Genomic DNA, 19,462 nt, shown 5'->3' with positions numbered 1-19,462 from the left:
CAAACCTCTTATGTCTCTATAACAGGTAGACACACATTTCAAAACTAAAGTAGGAACATTAGAATCATATCAAATTCATATTTGAACAAATAAACTGAGGAATTATGAGTGGCATAATGTTTAGCTTCAAGGGTGGAGTGCTGGTAGTGCGACGCATAGCAAGTAGGCAGATTGTATTCCATGTAAAAGATTGTAGTCTATGTAAAAGCTGGAAATGACACTTTCTTTCTATACAATGCAGTGTGCATTCCCCACACATGATGGAAGAGATCACACAGAGAAATACTATTCACTCATGTATACGGTTCCAGTATTTTGAAACAGGGTGGTCCACCCTAAAAGAATATTGACAACAAATATGACAAGACAAGCATAGATGTAGTGAATCAATCATTTACTTGTGAGCTTACTAGGACAAGTATGCAGAATTGTAACTGCAGTAAGAGACCGTCCAAAATCTGAATCAAGAAGTTTGTCTAGCACTTATTGTTTGCACCTAATCGACGTGGATAATTGGATATCATATCGAATGAGTAAGAAAGACAAGTAAAATTGTCAACAAACCTGGCTTGCAGTAGTAATCTGGGTCAATGTCACTACGACCAACAATCTAAAATGACTAGTGTCTGTGAACTTTACAGGTACTAAACATTACTGAAATACATCTGAACCATTAAGTGTAGGTAGCACTCAGTACACAACAAACCCTAATGACAGTCCTGCCTAATGAGTAATGAATCAATTAGAAAATGGGTGATGAGGAGTGGCTACTGAGTGTTGAGGATGTATCTCAGGATAAATCGGGTTGGCTTAGTGGGTGATGCACGCCTGAGCCCTGAACGGACTGGGAAGGTAGGCACAGCAACGTGCCCGGGCAGCGGTGATGCTGTTGGGCGAGCGGCTCCTGACCTCCTGTTAGTCCGGCGTCTCCTCCTAGAGTCATGTCGTCCAGGGACGGCAAGTCGCCGGTGAGGCAGGCGGCTGGGGGCGAGTATATATCGGAAGCGCGCAGCAAAACAAAGGGGAATCGGGGCCTGGGCCGACCCAAAATCCCAGGGTGGGCCACGACACCGTGGGCACCCTGTAGAGATACACACCCGAGTGTTCTTCTACTAGCATTTTTTTGAGCAAAAGAGGGTTTCCCCTCCGATTTCTATTAAATAAACCACCACGTAACCAACATGATCAATTAAACCCTAAGCATGATCAATTAAACCCTATTATGACTGTGCCATGGCAGATTTAAAGTTGCAAACCGGAGAAATGCTATTTAGCATCCATTGTTTGCTTTGAACTAAGAACTAAATTCTAAGAGATGAAAAGAAAGTACAGTAACCAAGTTATGATCTATCTTTTTGTTGAGATTAAAAAGTTGAGGAGATAGGAAGTACACCTCTCTTGCGGCGCCGTGTAGGCATCGGGGGTGCGATGGCTGTCGGTGGCGTTGAAGCAGATCTGCGAGCGTAGACGGGTGCATCAGGGGATAAGTCCCATTGCGGTGGAAGGGAAGATCGTGTGAGCGGCCCCGGCAAAGAGGACGAAGAGCCGATGAAGCGAGAGGACGCGATGCAAGGCTCTTGGTCCGTCGCCGTGGATGAGAAACGTCCATCTCTAGCACTGAACGACGCGGTCTTGGTAGGCTCTCCGGCATGGTGGAGGACGGCGATGATGGATGGGGTGGAGGACGGCGGCGATGGATGGGGTGGCGGAAGGAGGAGGCTGGTGTGGGGATGGTGTTCTTGCGTGGACGGTGTATGAATGGGAAAATGGAGGGAGAGGTACAGGGAACCATGTTTTTCGGACGCGTTTGTCTGAAATATGGGAAAGTTACGAACTTAGCCCCCGATTAAAATTTGGACGTCTCGTCGATTGGGGATAGGACGATCTCGCATCTCACCAATATTTGCCCAGAGTGATTTCTGGCGAGGAGATGGTGTTTGGCGCCCATGGTTGGCGCCCACGGTGTATGAACGTGGCTGACAGGTAGGGCGGTTGTGTCATGTCTGAGTGAAGTTACAAACCTGCCCCTATTGAAAATATTTGCCTACATCGATTTCGGCCGAGTCGAGTTTGTTTTGCCGCCCACCGTGTATGAATGGGGAAATGGAGGGAGACACAGAGGTCTTTCGGACGAGCTTGAATCAAATGTGTTTTGCCGCCCATGTTTGGCGCCCACTGTGTCAGAATGGGCTCAGAGGCAGTCGTGTCATGTCTAATTGAAATTACTAACCTACCCCTATTGAGAGCAGTGGAAATCAGGCCGATGGATTGTCCGTGTAAGGGGTAGACAGTAATTTGCATCTCCCAAACACTTGGCTTCGGGCAGCCGATGTGGAAGTGGACATTTTGCCGCTTCTTTTAAATTTTGGGACAATAAGCATCCACGTTTACCCTGGCAACTAAATTCGAATCCATTTTGTATTCCTATATGAATCTTTATAAATCATTCTATGTGTTTTTATATATCTTCAAAAGCACGACAAAGATGTATTCCACTGTCATATATGAATATGATTTATAAATGCCGATACTCAAATTCATCAGCTAGAATCCAGTTTAAGGTGAATTCGAATATTTGGACCACTTTATGTCCAACTCAAATGTCACATGCAACATAATGTGTACTCCCATTTAGATATGTACACAAGCGATGTATCAGGATTCAAATACGAGTCAATCAACCAAGAATGTACAAAACTAACAGACATATAAACACTTATAGATATGGATCAATAATATCAACTAACATACATAAGTCAGGCCGCTGTATTTTTTTTGGTAGAAGAGCATCCTTTTTCTAGCGAAGCTAGTACATCATATTGGCCCTTTCCGATGTGTGCCACTTATGGACCATCTATACTACTATTATTCTATACTACTATTATTGACGAATGCACATTTAGCCTGATTGGCATATTTGTAGGTCTGGCACAACAATCAAAATGAAATGTCTCCGAGTCTTATCAATTAATATAGACTTATGCTCAAATAAATTACAAATCAAAAAACAAAAAACAATTATTATATGATCTCTAAAACAAATGGTTTGATCGATTACATGAACAAACAACACAAAGGTTATTCGACGATGGAAAGAACATTTCACTTATGATTTACCAAGTGGGAATTTAATTTCCTTTTTTTCTTTAGGACCTTAACAATGTGGTCAGTCTCAGCTTGCTTCGTTTTGAAATCCACCAAATATTTAATGGTTATATTGAGTACTTCTTATGATTGTGTTGTTTGCTTCCTCAACATGTCAACTTCATCTCTAAATGCAGAAGCAGAATCTCTTTCTACCACTAGTTTAGCCTCTAGAGCATCAGCAGTTGGCAATTCATGATGCATGATTGGGCCGGTGCCACTGCTGTGGGATGATACAACGTCCATGGGGACCTCGCTCTTTGATCTTGGGCTAACATGTTTTGCCATTGAAGTTCCGATTGGATTCCGAAAGTTGAAGTTAGCAAAACCTCTCAACTCGGAGTTATAATAGCAAACCAATTAAACAAACAAGAAATTAAAGAGTATCAATTGGATGCTGAAAAGTAGTTATTGACATTATTGTAACCGGTTGTTGCAGCAGCAAAGCAGTTAAACAAAAAGGTTTTCCAAAAGGTACCTGTTGTGGCATTGGAGTTTCTCTTGGATCCTGGAAAGTTGAGTAGCCAGTAACATGATTAGAGAAACCGGTTGCAGCGGCAAAGCACTTAAACAAACAAGTTTTGCAAAAGAAACCTGTTGTGGCATTGGAGTTTCTCTTGGATCCAGAAAAGTTGAGTAGTCAGTAACTTGATTAGAGCAACAAGTTACAACAGCAAACCTGTTACACAAATATATTTTTGAAAATGTACCTGTTGTGCAATTGGACTTCCAATTGGAACCTGAAAACTTGAAGTTGGTAAGATGATTACAGCAGCAAGTCAACAAACCAGGTAAACAAGGAAGTTTCTGAAAACATATCTGTTGTGCCAACGGAGTTTCAGTTGGATCCTGCAAACTTGAATGTTAGCAATCAATAAATAAAGTTCTGCAAGAGCCATAAGAAACTAACATCAAACTAGTAAAACTAACCAGTTTTGGCAACGTATTTAATTACACATGAACTAGTAAAACTAACAAGTTCTTGGCAACGTATTAAAGTAACAAGTCGGTACCGTTTACCAGCAACACAGACATCTGTAAATTTCTTTGAAGTAAGCAAAATGATTCCAACACATATATAAGTTAAAAAGACCCCTCATATAAACCTGGCAGTTGTCTATCTACGAACATGCAAACATTACTAGTGCAACAAGTGATAACAACACACCATTTAAACAAACAAGGTATTAGAACGTAAATTACACATGAATTCTGCTGCACCCTAGAAGTACATATGACCAGCTATCTACGTGTTTAAGTAGCTATTTAAATTCAGGCAAACAGGTAATTGTTAACAGTAAGTATCAAACACATAGATAGGCGCAGTCTATAATAGGATAAACAAGCTATGGCATTATGTAATCAGTAGCAAACTAAATTAAGCCAAGCAACGTAATTGAACAATTTTGCAATAAATGGCTAACTAAAATTCCGAGAACCAGGTAACTGTACTTACGCTAGCTCTTTGTACAGGCACACGGCAACTTCTTTTTCGCTTACAAGGTTCTATGAAGGAGTCCATGACATCAATTGCTTGGATACGCAGTCCCAATACTTCTTTTTTCCCACACTGCAATAAGTCGAATGGTTAATCTGGTAAGATGATGCGTCCTTGATATATTACATGAGGACGTGTAGTCAGACTAGTTGTAGCCACACACATCACACTGGCTTTTTCTATATACTAGTTGACCCGTTGCGTCAAATGGCGCAAAGACCCGCTAAAGCCATGTTGTCGATGAAAATAATTTCATTTTGCAAGAACATATTCAATATTGGTAGTAGAAAGCACATGTGTTAAATCATGCTATATTGAAAATATGTTTATCACATTAAGAAATATAAGTTTGAAAAAAAATCAAATTTGTATAACATGTATGGACCAGTTAAGGAAACATTTTTTTAGTTGAAAATATGGTTATCAGATTGAGAAATCTGAGTTTGAAAAAAAACATATTTGTATAAGAACATTACATGGCAAAATGACCTAGCGGTGCTAAAAATATGACTCGTTGCGCCAGACGGCACAAAATCCTATTTAAAACTAACATTGAAAATATGTGTATTTGTTACTCTCTCCGTTCACTTTTAAAATATCAACAACGCCTTATAAAAGTGAACAAAGGGAGTAGTAACTTAAGGTTTGAGCAACCAGTTAGGGCATCAATGAAAACCCCTCTAGTGAAAAACTGAGATGATTTTTTTACAAATATATACTTGAGCGTGCAAAAACTGCAATCATTAACATTTCCAAACATCATACTGAAACAGTTGTTAACATAGCTCACACTTTTGCATTTAAGATAGCATATAATAAGATAGAAATAAATGTTTGGTTCTTCCTTAGGGATTCAACTGAACTTCGGTACACATATACATACACCCAACAATTTGCAGCTTCATTGGATATTCCCATCATTGAAGAGTGCTCTCCTTGTAGCTCTTTGTCCAAACATCCTATACATTGTGCTTTGCCGGTCATAGGCGAAGAAGCATGCAATAGCATTGAATTGGAAGTTTTATGATACAAGGCTTTTCCGTGGGAATGTCCTCGTCAAGTTGTGGCTTTCACTCTCCGCTAGAGGAAAACATGGCGCAAGAAGCCAATTAGAACCAACAATTATGTGGGTGATGCAGAGCATTGGTAGCCATTATATATGTGTGTATCTTAAATCAATCGGAAATAAAGATTAAATTATCTACATTGATACTTACAGACTGCTTTTGAGAGCTAGAGTATCTACAAGAAAGCATCCAAAAGGATCTTTGGTGAAATGTGAACACCAATCATGTCAAAAATCTAAGGTAGACTAAAAAAGCCTTAAATATCTACTAATAATAATCTGCTGCAAAACGCATGGAGCAAAAATAACCAAAGGGCAGTGTGTGGTGTATCATTCTTCTTATTTTAACACAAAAAGGAAAGATAAACAAGGACAAGTTCCATTTTTCATTTCTAAAACAACTCAATCTGATCATTTGAAATTATTTACCTGGTAGACTTGAACCAAATATGGTACAAATGTTATTTTGCCTCTTCTTGTATGATAAGTAACTTTCATATTTCAGGCCTAAGTTAACATGGTACAAAATAAAGTAGTCATTTTTCATGTAGTTAGTTTTGGGCAAGATAATCCAAAATATAACTAATGCTACAGGAGAACCACATATCAAGTTATCATCAACCTAAGATCTTGACCATAAAATTGAACAAGAAATGATTTTTTTAGCATTGTACCTGCCGCAAAATTGCCACAAATCACAACGAAATATGTGTGTATTAATCTATTGTTCAGTCCTAAAACTGGATTAACTCATACAACTGAGCATAGACTTTTTTTATGGAAGTCAGCATAACACAAATTTGTTGGGAGCAATTCGTCTTGATATTCCAGAGTCTGATTGGTCAAAAAACTATTATAACAGGTGGCCCTAACTCTTAAATTACTATTGTACATGAGGTTGAGCGTGTGTACGCTTTTACATGAGATTCAGCTTATGTATGTCTACATGATGTTGGGCCTCATTTGCAACTAAAGATGTTTCTTTGGTCATTTTCTAGCACAGATTGTATTATGCTTGATGTATACAGAGTTTGCAAGGCAGATGCGGACGTCCGCATGTGCCCGCCGGGCATAGCGAGCAGTCAGAAGTCGCGGACGCGGGACGCTGCTAATTCTGTGATTACAGTTGCAGACGTTGCGGACGGATGGGGACACGCAGTAGACGCGTCCGCCGACATCCTGATTTGAATGAGCGGGAGAGCAGGTTTAGGGTAATATCATAATATCATGCCATCATATACTGAGACTGGAAGTATAATAAAACACCGGGAACTTCTTGACATCAAATCCATGACAATGTACACGACACCAACAAAGTAGCTGAGGCAAAAATAGTTTTCTTGTTCTAAACCAGAATACAATTGAGGAAACCTAGAGACAGATAATTTATGGGTCAGTGAAAGAGGCTGGGGACTAACTGAGACACCAGAATACCTACGGATATCACAAAGAGATGAGAAATGGTAAACCTGTTAACATTCTTTAGTGCTCAAACAATCCCAAAATGCAAAATGGTATTGAGAAAACTATCATGGCAGATCTTACACAATGCTAATTTATCCACTAAGATTCTGCCAGAAATAAGCATGTCTTACGGATTCAGTAGCTGTGTTGCATGGAAAACTATGGAGCATTCATGGTTGTATATAATTTTCACAAGCTGCGATTATTTTGTCACAGCTCCAGTGACAAAGCTATAAACTATCTAATGGACCAAAATGAAGCTTTTGACATTTTGCATACCATTTTTCCCTACTATAATGTGATGAAGCTCTGAAACTGTGCATACCAAGATTTTCATTGGACCATTTAGGACTTTGATGAAAGATACAAAAACTGCATTCAGCTTCTCTGTTTAAGGCTTCCTCGGTAATAAACCAATACTTCAGGATAGAATAATCTGAAAACCATAAATGAGAACAACTCAAATCAATCTTGCAACACCTCATAAAACCGTAAAAACAATAATGGTTTGTTCTTGACTAAAGTTGGATGTTGAATCCATTTTATATATAGAAAATAAACACGCCTACTCAATCTCCCTCAAATAAACCTACAGCTAGGATAGAGTTTGAACAATTGTGCAGCCAACAAAAACATGATGCCTAGAATAAACATATAGATGAAGAAATCAATGAAGGGTGGTCTCACTGTCCATGGCTAAGCAAGCCAGTTAGAGAAACATGATGTCAACGCTGAAACTCGAAGAGACTAAGCCACGACACGGTGCACGCGGTGAGTTTTACATCGGGCTTGCAGGTGTGGCTCGAGCAAAAGAAACTGAGCCATTAAGCAAAGGACACTTGTAACTGGAAAAATGTAGCAGCTCATAACCACATGGAGTAGAAACTATTTACAAGAACGAATGAGACAAATGATTTATTAGCATATTCCTCAGTTCAACAACCAATTTTACACTCAAACATAATAACAGAAGCCAAGAATGCCATAGTCACCATGGACAAAAGTAAAACACGACACATATTACTGAAATGTACTTATATAAGGAACCATATGAAAAGAACATATAGATGTGTTGCGTGTTTAACTGTTTATAGAAGGCACCTACAGAATAATTACCTCAACAGCTCAACTTTGCTTATACAAGGCACAGTCACATCACGCGTTCCCTTGAATCTCGCTAAGATCCATATGTCAATCATCTAAAAATGATGATCAAACATTTCTCTTGAAATCAGCCAAATACAGATTTATTTAGGGATGAGGAAGTTATTTGTTAAACAAAGTTAGTTCGGCCTAGTCCCATAGTTCATAAACCACAGAAAGGAACCTACAACCATTCTTTTAGTCTCTTTGTGGGCTCTTCAAAATAGAGAAGAATACAAAGTTTCTTAAAAGCATACATGTTCAGAACCAAATGTAGATGAAATAAAGCTCAACACTCAGTATGCTATGCTAATTCACCAATGTAAAACCAATTTAAAACCAAGATAGAAACAAACAGCTTGTACATACCCATATAAATTGGTTCTGAACCTGCAATGCACGGTCTCTTCTAATTGTTGTTTTAGCGATTCACATCAAAACTGCAAATGAGAAGGTGAAATTCAGAAAACTCTTACATTCGTTAATATAACTATTCGTAGGTCAACTATATTGAAAGAAAAAGGCACTTTCTTTTCATCTAAAAGGACTTTACCAACACATCAATACCACGTACGCAATCTTAACATGCCAGCCAGAGGAAGATGCAAGGTTACATGAACCAACTGGACATGCTAAAATTGTAACCCCTATTCTGGTGAACATACCTGAAACATGACATCTTCGAGTTCCTCCAGAACTGCTACTTCCCTGTTCGAGGAGCTCTCTATATCAGCCACTGACATCATCTTCATGGTGCTCACCTCAGCCTGCAATTTCAGCGGACAGAGAGGTCCAAAAAGAAGAAACAAGTGCAAGATCATAAATAGGGAAAAAGAAAAGGAAACTGAGGCGTCTTGATGCCTCGACGAAGATGCGACCTCGGCAGGTGCGAGAGGAGGGACCTGGCCAGCAGCAGCGGCAGCAGCCGAGGACGTTCGATGCCGCGCGATGCCTCAACCAGGAGGCGGCCACTCCAGCCCGGTAGATGGGAGGCATGGACGCGCGATCCTGACAGAGATGCGCATGTCTATGAAGACGATGAGACGGCGCCAACAAAGCATGGGGCAGCGGCTGCCATGCGGCACGGCGAGGCATGCCGCCTGGCGCGGCTGCTCTTCCCCTCCATCCGTCAATGAAGACCATGAGATGTCCCCGGAATCTAAGCACCAGCGGCACGCTCTTCGTTGGAGCGGCAGCATGAGAAACCGAGAGGAGGCAGGGGCGGCGGCGGCGGTGGAGATTGGAGAGAGGGAAAGGGAAACTAGAGGCGGCCAAGGGCTGGCGGAGATATTTTGCCAGTCCATCTCTCTCCAACTGCAGATGGAGGTGAGGCACGCACATCGGTCAGCCAGGCCCCACACGCACATGCAGATGAGATGCAACACCGCGCATAGGAAAAGCTTGCAGGGCGTTTACGTGCACAAGACATAGGAGTAGCAGCCGAAGAACGGGACCGGGAGCAGCGGCGGCCCACCCGTCATCGCGCTAGTACAATAGGTGTGCACAATCCAGGTGCACATGTGTCGACCCATCCCTTTGCAGCAGACGCAGGACGCATGATGCGGGATTTTTTAACGCGTGAGGAGCGCCACGCCAGAAGCGGTTGACGGAGAAAACCAGAAAACACCATATGTGGAGCCACCACAGCTGATGAGCGGGACCAGGAGAAGCATCGGCCCACCCGTCATCAAGACAGCATAAGTGTGGGCACAAAAGCCAGGTGCACATGCAACGGCTGACCCTTCCGCAGCTCCCCCGTGACGCACGACGCGGGCAAAGCGCGCACGCGGCTCGGCAGGAGAGGCTGCCCCGCGCACCAAAAAAACTGGCACCCAGCCAATCGGATCGACCCTGAGCCCGTAGGTCATACCCTGTCCACGATTCAGGGTTTTTTCACTGTTTTGACCCATGTGGCAAACTTTAGCACGATTTGACCCGCTTTTGAAATTTTTTTCGTATCTGACCCAAACCGAGACACCAACATTCACGGCGTTCTGCTTGCACTGAGGACGCCGCGGACCCTGGCGTTTGGCACTGGCCCACCTCCCTGGTCAGCCAGTTTGACCGTCCGACGTGGCAAAGGGCTAAACGCCATGGGTCTTGGCGTTTACACCTGGAGAGCAGAAAACCGGCCCGAGCCGGCTCGGGTGCAGCCCAACCCATCCAGACGCTTGAGGCGTCTTCCTCCTCGCGGCGGCGGCTACAGAAGCTCCGCTTCTCTCCTCCCCTAACCCAAATCAACCCCAAATCGCTTATTTTCTTCATCAAAAGTGTGGATCTGAGCCTCCCCATCTTCCTTGAGGTATTCTCCACCAGATCCTCCGATTATTTTGGGTTCAAAACTTGTATTTTGGCAGCATTAATTCATACTTGTTAGAACCCTAGGATTAGTATTCTTTGCACTTTTTTGAGAAAGGGGAGCCCATGGCTTGGTCATGTAGGTATGTTGTATACTTTAGAAGAGTTGGCATGTGTTTATATGGTAGGATTGGGAAGAGAAGGCATTTGTGATAGGGTTGGGCATTTTAATTTTAGTTGCTATGTATATGGATTTAGATAGATGATTGCTTGAAATATAATTCTAACATATTTGTGTATTTTGTATGCTTGATTCTTATAGAGATATGGTCATATAATTAGGATGTTATATTGAGACTTTGTTATGTTGTGTTGCCATTGAAATTTTGTCATGTATAGATAATTGGTCTTGTTATCTTGACATTGAGATATGTTGCCCCGTGCATTCAGATTTTGTCATATATAGATAAACAGGTTTTGTTATGTTGCCATTGAGATATGCATTTATGTTGATATTGTTATGCCAAAAATATGATATGTAGGATGTTATATAGTGTTATGTATGTTTCATTTGTTCATGCTTGATTTGTAGGATGGCGGGGGAACGGTGGTACGACGGTCTTCATAAAGGGTACGACAAAGACCATCGTGTGCGGGACATTGAGAATAACGGGGTAAGACTCAATCTATTTGAATTCTTGGTTATTACTTGTCAGTTTTGCTAGGCACTAACCATAATGCAATGCTATTTTGCAGGAACTAACACCTATGCGCATGAGGGGTCATAGTGCCCACGACTGGTCGTGCGACGAGCGGTATGAGCCATACTTCGAGAGATTGGGCCTTCTCCCGTTCGTGCTTCAGTTCAAGCGACACGCTCCGTCGATCAACCATGGGGCGATGACCGCACTTATTGACCGTTGGAGGCCAGAGACACACTCGTTCCACTTGTCATGTGGAGAGATGACCGTGACCTTGGAGGACATGGCGATGATCAGTGGCCTTCCAATCAATGGAGAAGCTTTGACCGGCACCACCGCAAGTGCTAATTGGCAAGATCGTGTTGGCCAATTGACAGGTGTTTTCCCCGAGCCTCCTGAAGAAGGCGAGCGTGACAGTGAGAAAGTGTTGCATCATTGGCTCCGAGGGGAGAGAGGAGTAGTATGCCCTCCGGACGCCAATGAGGTTGTTGTGCAGCAGCACGCCCGAGCATATCTGTGGTATCTGTTAACGAGGGTAGTGTTTCCAGATTCTACCGGTAATAAAGCCCAGTGGATATTCTTGGACCTACTAAGTGACTGGGACCGTAAGTACAGTTGGGGTTCAGGAGCACTAGCATACTTATATCGTCAGGTAATTAGTAACCAAATTGTCAATTTGTTTGCATTTGCAATTTCGCGGACCTCTTATCAACAATTTCTGAATTTGTAGCTCGACGAGGCATGTCGTAGGAAGAAGGGCACATCTGGTATGGGTGGCTTTGTTTGGTGCCTTCAGGTTTGGATGTGGGAGCGGATGCCCGTTGGACGCCCCGAGAAAAACAAGACACCTCCTGAAGGATGGGTCGCACATGACGGGAGGTATGGAGAAGATCCTTGGCGGTTTCCGACCGTCGCCTACTGTTGGGAGATGGCGAATGTGTACACAGGCAGCTCAGTTGCGCGATACAAATGCTACATCAACGAGCTGGATATGTTGACTCATAAGCAGGTAATGATAACTTACGTAAGAGCACACCAATTGTGATGGAACTGTGTACTTAACCAGTATCATCTTGTGTTGTAGGTCGATTGGGAACCATATGATGCCGATTATGCTTTCCGGCTGAACGAGATGTGCACATGTGACAGGAATATTTGGCGGGCGAGATGCCCACTGATATGCTTCTATGCTGTCGAGTGGCACTACCCAGACCGTGTCGCAAGACAATTTGGGAGAAGGCAAGGGACACCAAGGGATGAGAGTTTCGAGACAAGCCAATTTCTGCATCGGTGAGATAGTTGTAGCTTTGGATATATAGTAGAGCATTATGAAATACATTTCTTGCTAATGCTTTCATCTTGTACATAATTTGCAGAATTAGTCGAAAGAATAACCCGGAAACTTCGACTTGGGCCATCAAGCACTCCGAGTGGATAAGTCTGTGGAATCAAAGAGTGGCCCTAGTGGAGAAGGAAAGAAGACAACATAGTGATTCAGTATACGAAGAGCATCTGAAGTGGCTTGCGAGACGTTACCGGTTGAAGCTAAAGCCCGGTTGGAACCGTTCGGAATTGGAAGAGTTGGATCGTGAGAGCGGGTATATGGACTTCAATGTACAAACGAGAGACAACGAAGGGACACAACTTGACTATGCACAACTACACGACCGAGTGGTATGCTCCACACAATTAGAACCTACTTCGAGTGCATTTAAATGTACTTCAAAGATAATTTTCGTGATCTTCATTTTGCAGGGCATGGAGTTATTGCATTGTGTTAACGAGGCTGGTGTAGCACTTGGTGAAGATGAGGGAAGTGGATCATCTGAGAAATCTCTTAGGAAAACAATGAAGGTATATGTTACCTCTATTCAAAAACCTCCATCTTTGCACACTTTTGACTTACTCTAGTATTGCATCTTTGTTATGTTGCAGAGTTTCGTGAGTCGATTCCACAAGATGGCAGCTATGCTCTCTTGCCATGGAAGTAAAGCTGTCCTCACGGCTGGAGCTTCTACTAGCCGGGACAATAGACGTCGTCGTCGTCTTGTCTTGCAACAGGAACAACAAGAGGAGCAACTGCAAGAAGAGCCAGAGCAAGAGGAGGCGCAGCAAGATGAAGAGGAGTACGATCAAGACGAAGAGGAGGTGCTTGGGATGTCCCAAATGGATGATGCGCCTGAGCCATCACAGCCCACACAACGCACGCCGCGCAGCAAAAGAGGAAGGAAGAAGTGAATTAGTTAATACTAGATTCTCGCGAACTTTGTTATGTTTGATTCGTGAACTTTGTTATGTTTGATTCGTGAACTTTAGAAGTGGCGTGAACTTTGCTACCTGGACTTGTGTTTAATTTGCACTTATGGAGTGCACTTCCATGTCTTCCCATACTTGACTTTGTATCCAAACATTTTTTTCACCGTCGTCATGAGGAGCTTCACCTTCACGGTTGGATCACTTGATACTTCTTTCATTAATTTAAACCCGAGAAACTCAGACGTGAGTTGACGATGTGTTTTAGGCTTCTTTTTTGACGGTGGCCCGCACGAGTGAGTACACACACAAATTGTTAACAGCCATTGCCCGGTTTTAATTCTTCTTCCATGGACCGCCCATGGGCATCCTTCTTTGTCACAATGGATGGAGTAACGCACTTTTTGGTCCGAGTGCCCAACAAGATATGGTCTATGGTTTCTAATAGCATAGTCACTTAGCCATACTTTAAAGGCCTGCAAACTCACAAACTTCAACCCTTTCTTCAAGTAAGCATTCTCGTCTTCACCCTTGACCCTTGGTTCGCCCGGTTCCGGGCAAGCTCTTGGTTCTATCGCCTTACTCATGCCACCATCAACTACCGCCTTGTGGGCCAGCCTGAGATCAAGAAACAATGGAGTTCTTATTTCCAAACCGGTCACCTCTGTGTGTATACGGTTCTCTCTCTCCGTGAATCCATCCACGTCCAGTTCTTCCTCCGGACCTTCATCATCCGAGTCATAGGCATATGCACGACCATAAGGGATCTCACGGTCCATGTCCTGCTGCCTGACAAACGCTTCCAAGTCACCGATGTCATTGCCATGAATCTCATCCTCTTGCTCATCATCATCACTACATCCATCCTCTAGTGCAAGACGAGCCCTTTCAAGCTTCCTAACTCTCTCCTCCTCTTGAGCCATCTTCTTGTTTTTGCATGCCATGTCCGCCTCACGCTTCAGTCGTTCCTTTTTCTCCTTCTCATTTGCATGAGTCTCATCCTCATGCATGTCAACATCATCATCATCACCATGACCACATTGGACATCACCATCACCATCAACATATTGTTCATTAACTTTTTCAAGAGCATGCCCAACAACTTCATTTTCTTGGCTAGGTGACGGTTGGCTAGAAGTATTGGGGGCATAGACCTCGGCACTATCCACAACACGAGCCACACTTCTACACGGGGAGGACACTTGGCGGTTCAAGTCAATATCAAGCTGCGAACCTTGCCCCTTCGTAGCAAACAATTCAAGTGACATGTCTTCCGACGCCGCAACTTTACCCTTGTATATCCCCCAATGCAACTTGGAGATGATAGGCATATTCTTCAGTCGAGATTTTGTTCCCACCCCGACATCATACCTTCCTATTAATTCAACTTTATCATTGGGGTCCATCCAATTCAACTTATCTCTTACTTTAATAACAACCTCATCATAACTAGGACTTGTGTCGAATACCACCACTTCCTCGTTGTCACTTGCAGTTTTGGTCACAAATGACGCTTTGTCCAAATAATGAACATTAACAAGTCTATCATCCATCTAAAAAGGACAACAAACAAGATGAAATGGCAATTATAATGCATAGTTGCAAAAACTATGCAACTCTAATGAAGCAATGGCAGCTATATATCCTAATGAGTTGTGTATCCAAAACAAATTAAAACTTATGTACTAAATAAATCATGTCATTAGCTTAACACATAACCTAACCATAACCATCATATTTATCAAATCCATCATTTGTACCCACAAAATTCATATCCCATTACTACTACCACAACTACATATTAATTAAAAGCCATCCAATACCAAAGGATTTGAATAAATCTAGAAACTAAGGTGCCACCTAGGGTTACATAATGCCACTAAAATAACAAGAAATTACCAACAAAATTTAGGGAGCCGGGGGAGATTACCTCAAACAACAAGGGAGAGAAAGATCCACGGAGGAAAATCAAATTTGGAGTGGGATTTGAGTGAGCCTTGAGGTGGGAGAGAGAGGGGGGAGCTCTCCTTTGTTCTTCTTTTTCGGGATGGAAGATTGGGAGAGTGTGTGGAGAGGCCCCACACACTTTTCCCGTGACCACTTATCTCTCAGGGGGGTAGACGCCAAGGTTCACGGCGTCTAGGGTCGGTGTCGACACTTGCCACGCCGGACGGTCAATCTGGCTGACCAGGGAGGTGGGCCAGTGCCAAACGCCAGGGTCCGCGGCGTCTTCAGTGCAATCAGAACGCCATGGATGTTGGCGTCTCGGTTTGGGTCAGATACGAAAAAAGTTTCAAAAGCGGGTCAAATCGTGCTAAAGTTTGCCACATGGGTCAAAACAATGAAAAAACCCACGATTCACCACGCGGTCAAAACGAGACAGACCAATTTCGAGCGAGCATCCAATGGCCAGCAGCGAAAGAAGAACCTCGTTGACCATGATCGAATGGCCATCGAAGGACGCGATCGGGGGAGCATTCTCAGAGCGAGTTGGCTAGCCTCTGTATTGTTTTAAATTTCACGCGATTACATTTGACATATTGAGATCTAAGCAATCTACAATAGAATGAAAAGACTGGCATCCTTCACATTATTGGCGAACCCAGTTCATAAAAACAAGCAATTCAACCATTCTGTGGGTAAATCAAAAACGCCACCGGAATATTTTTCACTACCCCAATCATACACGCAAAAGGGGCGACGCCACCATAGGGGCTGGTATGGGCGGTCGCCTCGGGTGGCTGGAAAGTGTGCACCTAGTTTGAGTCATCCAGGTTGGCCCAGGCTAGTTTTGTTCGTCCCAACGCACGAGCAGGCAATGTAAAAAATAAAGAAAAACGTTTTGATTTGGATGAGCCAATAACGTAAGTGCAAGGCAGGCCCTATAGCAGGCTCGTGGCCCAAACGAGCGCCTCCCATATCAATTGATAGCAGGAAAATCCCAATTCGTTCGCTCCAGCCTCCAGTCTGGTTCGCTCCTAACCTAGCCGACGCTGGACAGACCGACACAGCACTTCCTCGCGCCCTCGTTGGAGGGCGGTCGCCGGGCTTTAGAAGAATGGAAGGACAAGAAGATGAAGATCCAACCCTGGGTGTAACCTGCGTGGGAGGCAGCGGCGGCAGCACGGGCATGGCATCGAGCTTGCGCAAACGGACAGTTGCAGCTTGCAAGAGCAGCATGCGCAACGAGCAGGTACATCACATCCCTGATTATATCTAATTCAACTATTCAATTTCTGGCCAATAGTTAAACCTGATGGTGTTGTAAAACTGCTTGTATGTAGGGAATCTATGAGAAAATGAAACCAATTTCTGCTTATTTTATAACTCCCCCAATCAATACTGAGCTGACTAAATCTGATGTATCTAATCAAATTTCCTGTGCAAACATACAAGCTCATGTTGTTCTTGAGCCTGAAGTGTCTAGTGAACAGACTGGTAATGAAGGATTTGATGCAAACATTTTACATGCTCCCGGTGATGAACATATAGTGTCTAATGAGGGATCTAATGCAAGCATTTTGCAAGCTCCCATTGAAGGATTTAGTGTCTAATGATGATCTACTATGTTGAGACATAGGGATTTGCAGGCATTGATGAGAAGCAAATCATAGTACATTTTCAAGGCTTGAGGAAACATTGAGGCCATCTACCAGAAAGTCCCCGTATCATGACAACGTAGCATAAATACTTTTCTAATATGTTGTTTGAAACTATTGGCATAATTGTGCAGGATAGATATATTGATATGCAATTTGCGCACTGGTTATAGGTGCAATTACACTTCGATATTTTCAGCCAGAGAACGAATAATTCAAGCAGGTACAGACCATGTTAGTAGTCCTTGTACACCATGTTGCATTTTATGTTTTTTGGTCCTTACATAATTTAGTGTTTTATAATCTGAACTACTTTGGATCATTAGCTGGTTTTCAAAGTGCATGTAGCTTCACATTTCTCAAGTTTTGTTGATTTCCGGAGTGCAAGTGCCTTTGTATTTTTTAAGTTGAATGTTCGCCCCTGGTAACTTGAATTCGTGGATTCGCCACCGCACACAAATCATACACGTAGGCCAGTACGAATTAATGAAATGCAAGGACTTACGCTAGCTTGTTGTACAGGCTCACTACAGCTCTACTTGCGCTTGGGATGTTCCATGTACAAGTCCATGTTACCACTTGCTTGGATGTGCAGGCCTTGTGCTCCTTGCATCCCCGTCTGCATTTTTGACACGACAAATGGTTGATCAAATAAGAGGAATCGACCTTGCAGTTGTACCGGAGGACAGATACTTACAAGGTTATATGGGTGTGCGGGATGTGTACTAGATCCCGTAGCGCCGTCATGCTTCGCTAAAAAATGGGTTTGCTTGTTTCAGATGATATCTCCAGAAGAAATCAGAGTTAAAGTTAGAGTTGCATACGCGTGTAAGCTAAGAGAGCAGCGAAAGGATATCTAAACATCGTCAGAACAGTGCACAAGGGAGTGATGTGTGGATACCTAGTTCGGGCCGGTGTTTGGGCATGCTCGCCTAGCTAGAGTGCGGGTCACTTCAGAGCCGTTGAGGGTGATGTGCTGGCATTTGCTGGCCGCGCACGGATGCAGATCTTGAGTGGCAGTGGAGCGCTACGATGCGGTGGACGAGACCGTTGGTGAAGCCCTAACGGCCACGGGGGGCGGAGGTGCGACGATGTGCTCGGTGAAGTAGCCCCGGTGAGGTGGGAGACGGCGTCGGTGAAGCGCACCTGATGCGGTGGAAGTTGGTGTCTGTGAGGCACGTCGGTTGCAGCGGCCAACGTTGTTGGTGGACCACCCGGTGCGGTGGACGAGGGCGTAGATGAGGTAGCTTCGGTGCGATTGTGAAGCGCTACCGTCATCTTCGTCGTTGTCGTCCGGCACAGAGGTGGGGAAAGAGATGAGACGAGGGGCGATTCGAAGTTTGCTTGGGTTGGCGAAGAATTAGGGATTTGAGCAATCTGGGCGTGGAAGGGGACCGTGGAGAAGGGAGATTTTGCTTGGGGCCGCTAGATATTTCAATCCTAAACGTGGAAGCGCGGACTTATTTTGTCGTCGTTTTGGGGGGGGGAGGGAGGGGGTGGGTGGCTGGGTGCTAAGCGTCCGTATGACACACATGACCACCATGACACGATCCTGGTCTGCTTGGTGTGCCTACATTTGAGAATGCAAACGAATCTTCTTTCATTTGCAAACGAATCTGTATGTATTACCATGCCCGTGTTTTCCTTGCAAATAATTTAGTCATTTGAAACGAGATACTATAAATTAATTAATGAGGAGTTATTTTAAAAAATCGAAACAGTATCCACGGTATCCACGCTAACGTGGATTAGAGTGTGTGTCACATAATTAGTTATTTGAATTAGAGTGTGTGTCACATAGCGATCTCCAATTCTAACGTGGATTTCGCATTTCATGGTATCCACGCTACTTTTTTTAATACAAATTCATACGTATATGTTGAACACCATGGTAGTGAGAAAACTTTGGATGGATTCAAACATATGACCTAATATCTACTCTTATAAAAAAATGAGTTGGTGATGATGGTGTGCCTACCATCCTGCAATATAGACCGTCCGATTTATATCTGACGGATAGAAAGCAAACTATGACAATTTTGCAAAAATATATCCGCACCCCTCTCCACATTTGCAGATAAGGACTTCCATCGTTCATCTTCGACTCCCATGAGATAAAGCTCGTATAAATGCAGCTTGATGTTCCATGCAACGCATTGGCCTCTTGCTAGTAAATAGCACAACAATCGAGTCAATGTCAACTTCTCCAAACCTAGTATGGCACGAATTCGAAATAATTACCCATATGCATGGTCCTCAGTTCAAATCTTACAATGTACACCGAATTGAAACATCG

General features: G+C 43.4%; 1 protein-coding gene and 1 long non-coding RNA gene across 9 annotated transcripts; one reads left to right on the top strand and one right to left on the bottom strand.

Moving 5' to 3' along the window:
- Window positions 1-5,361: 5,361 nt before the first annotated feature.
- On the bottom strand, window positions 5,362-9,646 carry LOC119337394. 8 transcript variants are annotated; one of them, XR_005163296.1, is made up of 5 exons: window positions 9,218-9,646; window positions 8,981-9,082; window positions 8,685-8,755; window positions 7,452-8,371; window positions 5,362-6,215 (listed from the first exon to the last, which is right to left on the bottom strand). It is a non-coding gene; the product is annotated as an uncharacterized LOC119337394 (long non-coding RNA). The 8 variants fall into 8 exon arrangements; XR_005163293.1 differs by having other exon boundaries at window positions 5,362-6,887; window positions 7,498-8,371; XR_005163294.1 differs by having other exon boundaries at window positions 5,362-5,722; window positions 6,138-8,371; window positions 9,218-9,645.
- Window positions 9,647-10,490: 844 nt separating this feature from the next.
- Window positions 10,491-13,740, top strand: LOC119340255 (protein MAIN-LIKE 1-like). Its single transcript, XM_037612157.1, has 8 exons — window positions 10,491-10,617; window positions 11,206-11,287; window positions 11,370-11,966; window positions 12,045-12,323; window positions 12,399-12,604; window positions 12,691-12,988; window positions 13,070-13,168; window positions 13,250-13,740. Exons 2-8 carry the CDS (start codon window positions 11,207-11,209, stop codon window positions 13,550-13,552), a joined length of 1,863 nt encoding a protein of 620 aa, XP_037468054.1. The 5' UTR covers window positions 10,491-10,617; window position 11,206; the 3' UTR covers window positions 13,553-13,740.
- The last annotated feature ends 5,722 nt before the right edge of the window (window positions 13,741-19,462 follow it).

The sequence above is a fragment of the Triticum dicoccoides genome, chromosome 7B (assembly GCF_002162155.2).
Source record: "Triticum dicoccoides isolate Atlit2015 ecotype Zavitan chromosome 7B, WEW_v2.0, whole genome shotgun sequence".
In the NCBI taxonomy this organism is placed as follows: Eukaryota; Viridiplantae; Streptophyta; class Magnoliopsida; order Poales; family Poaceae; genus Triticum; species Triticum dicoccoides.
This window is presented reverse-complemented; position numbering and strand designations above follow the sequence as displayed.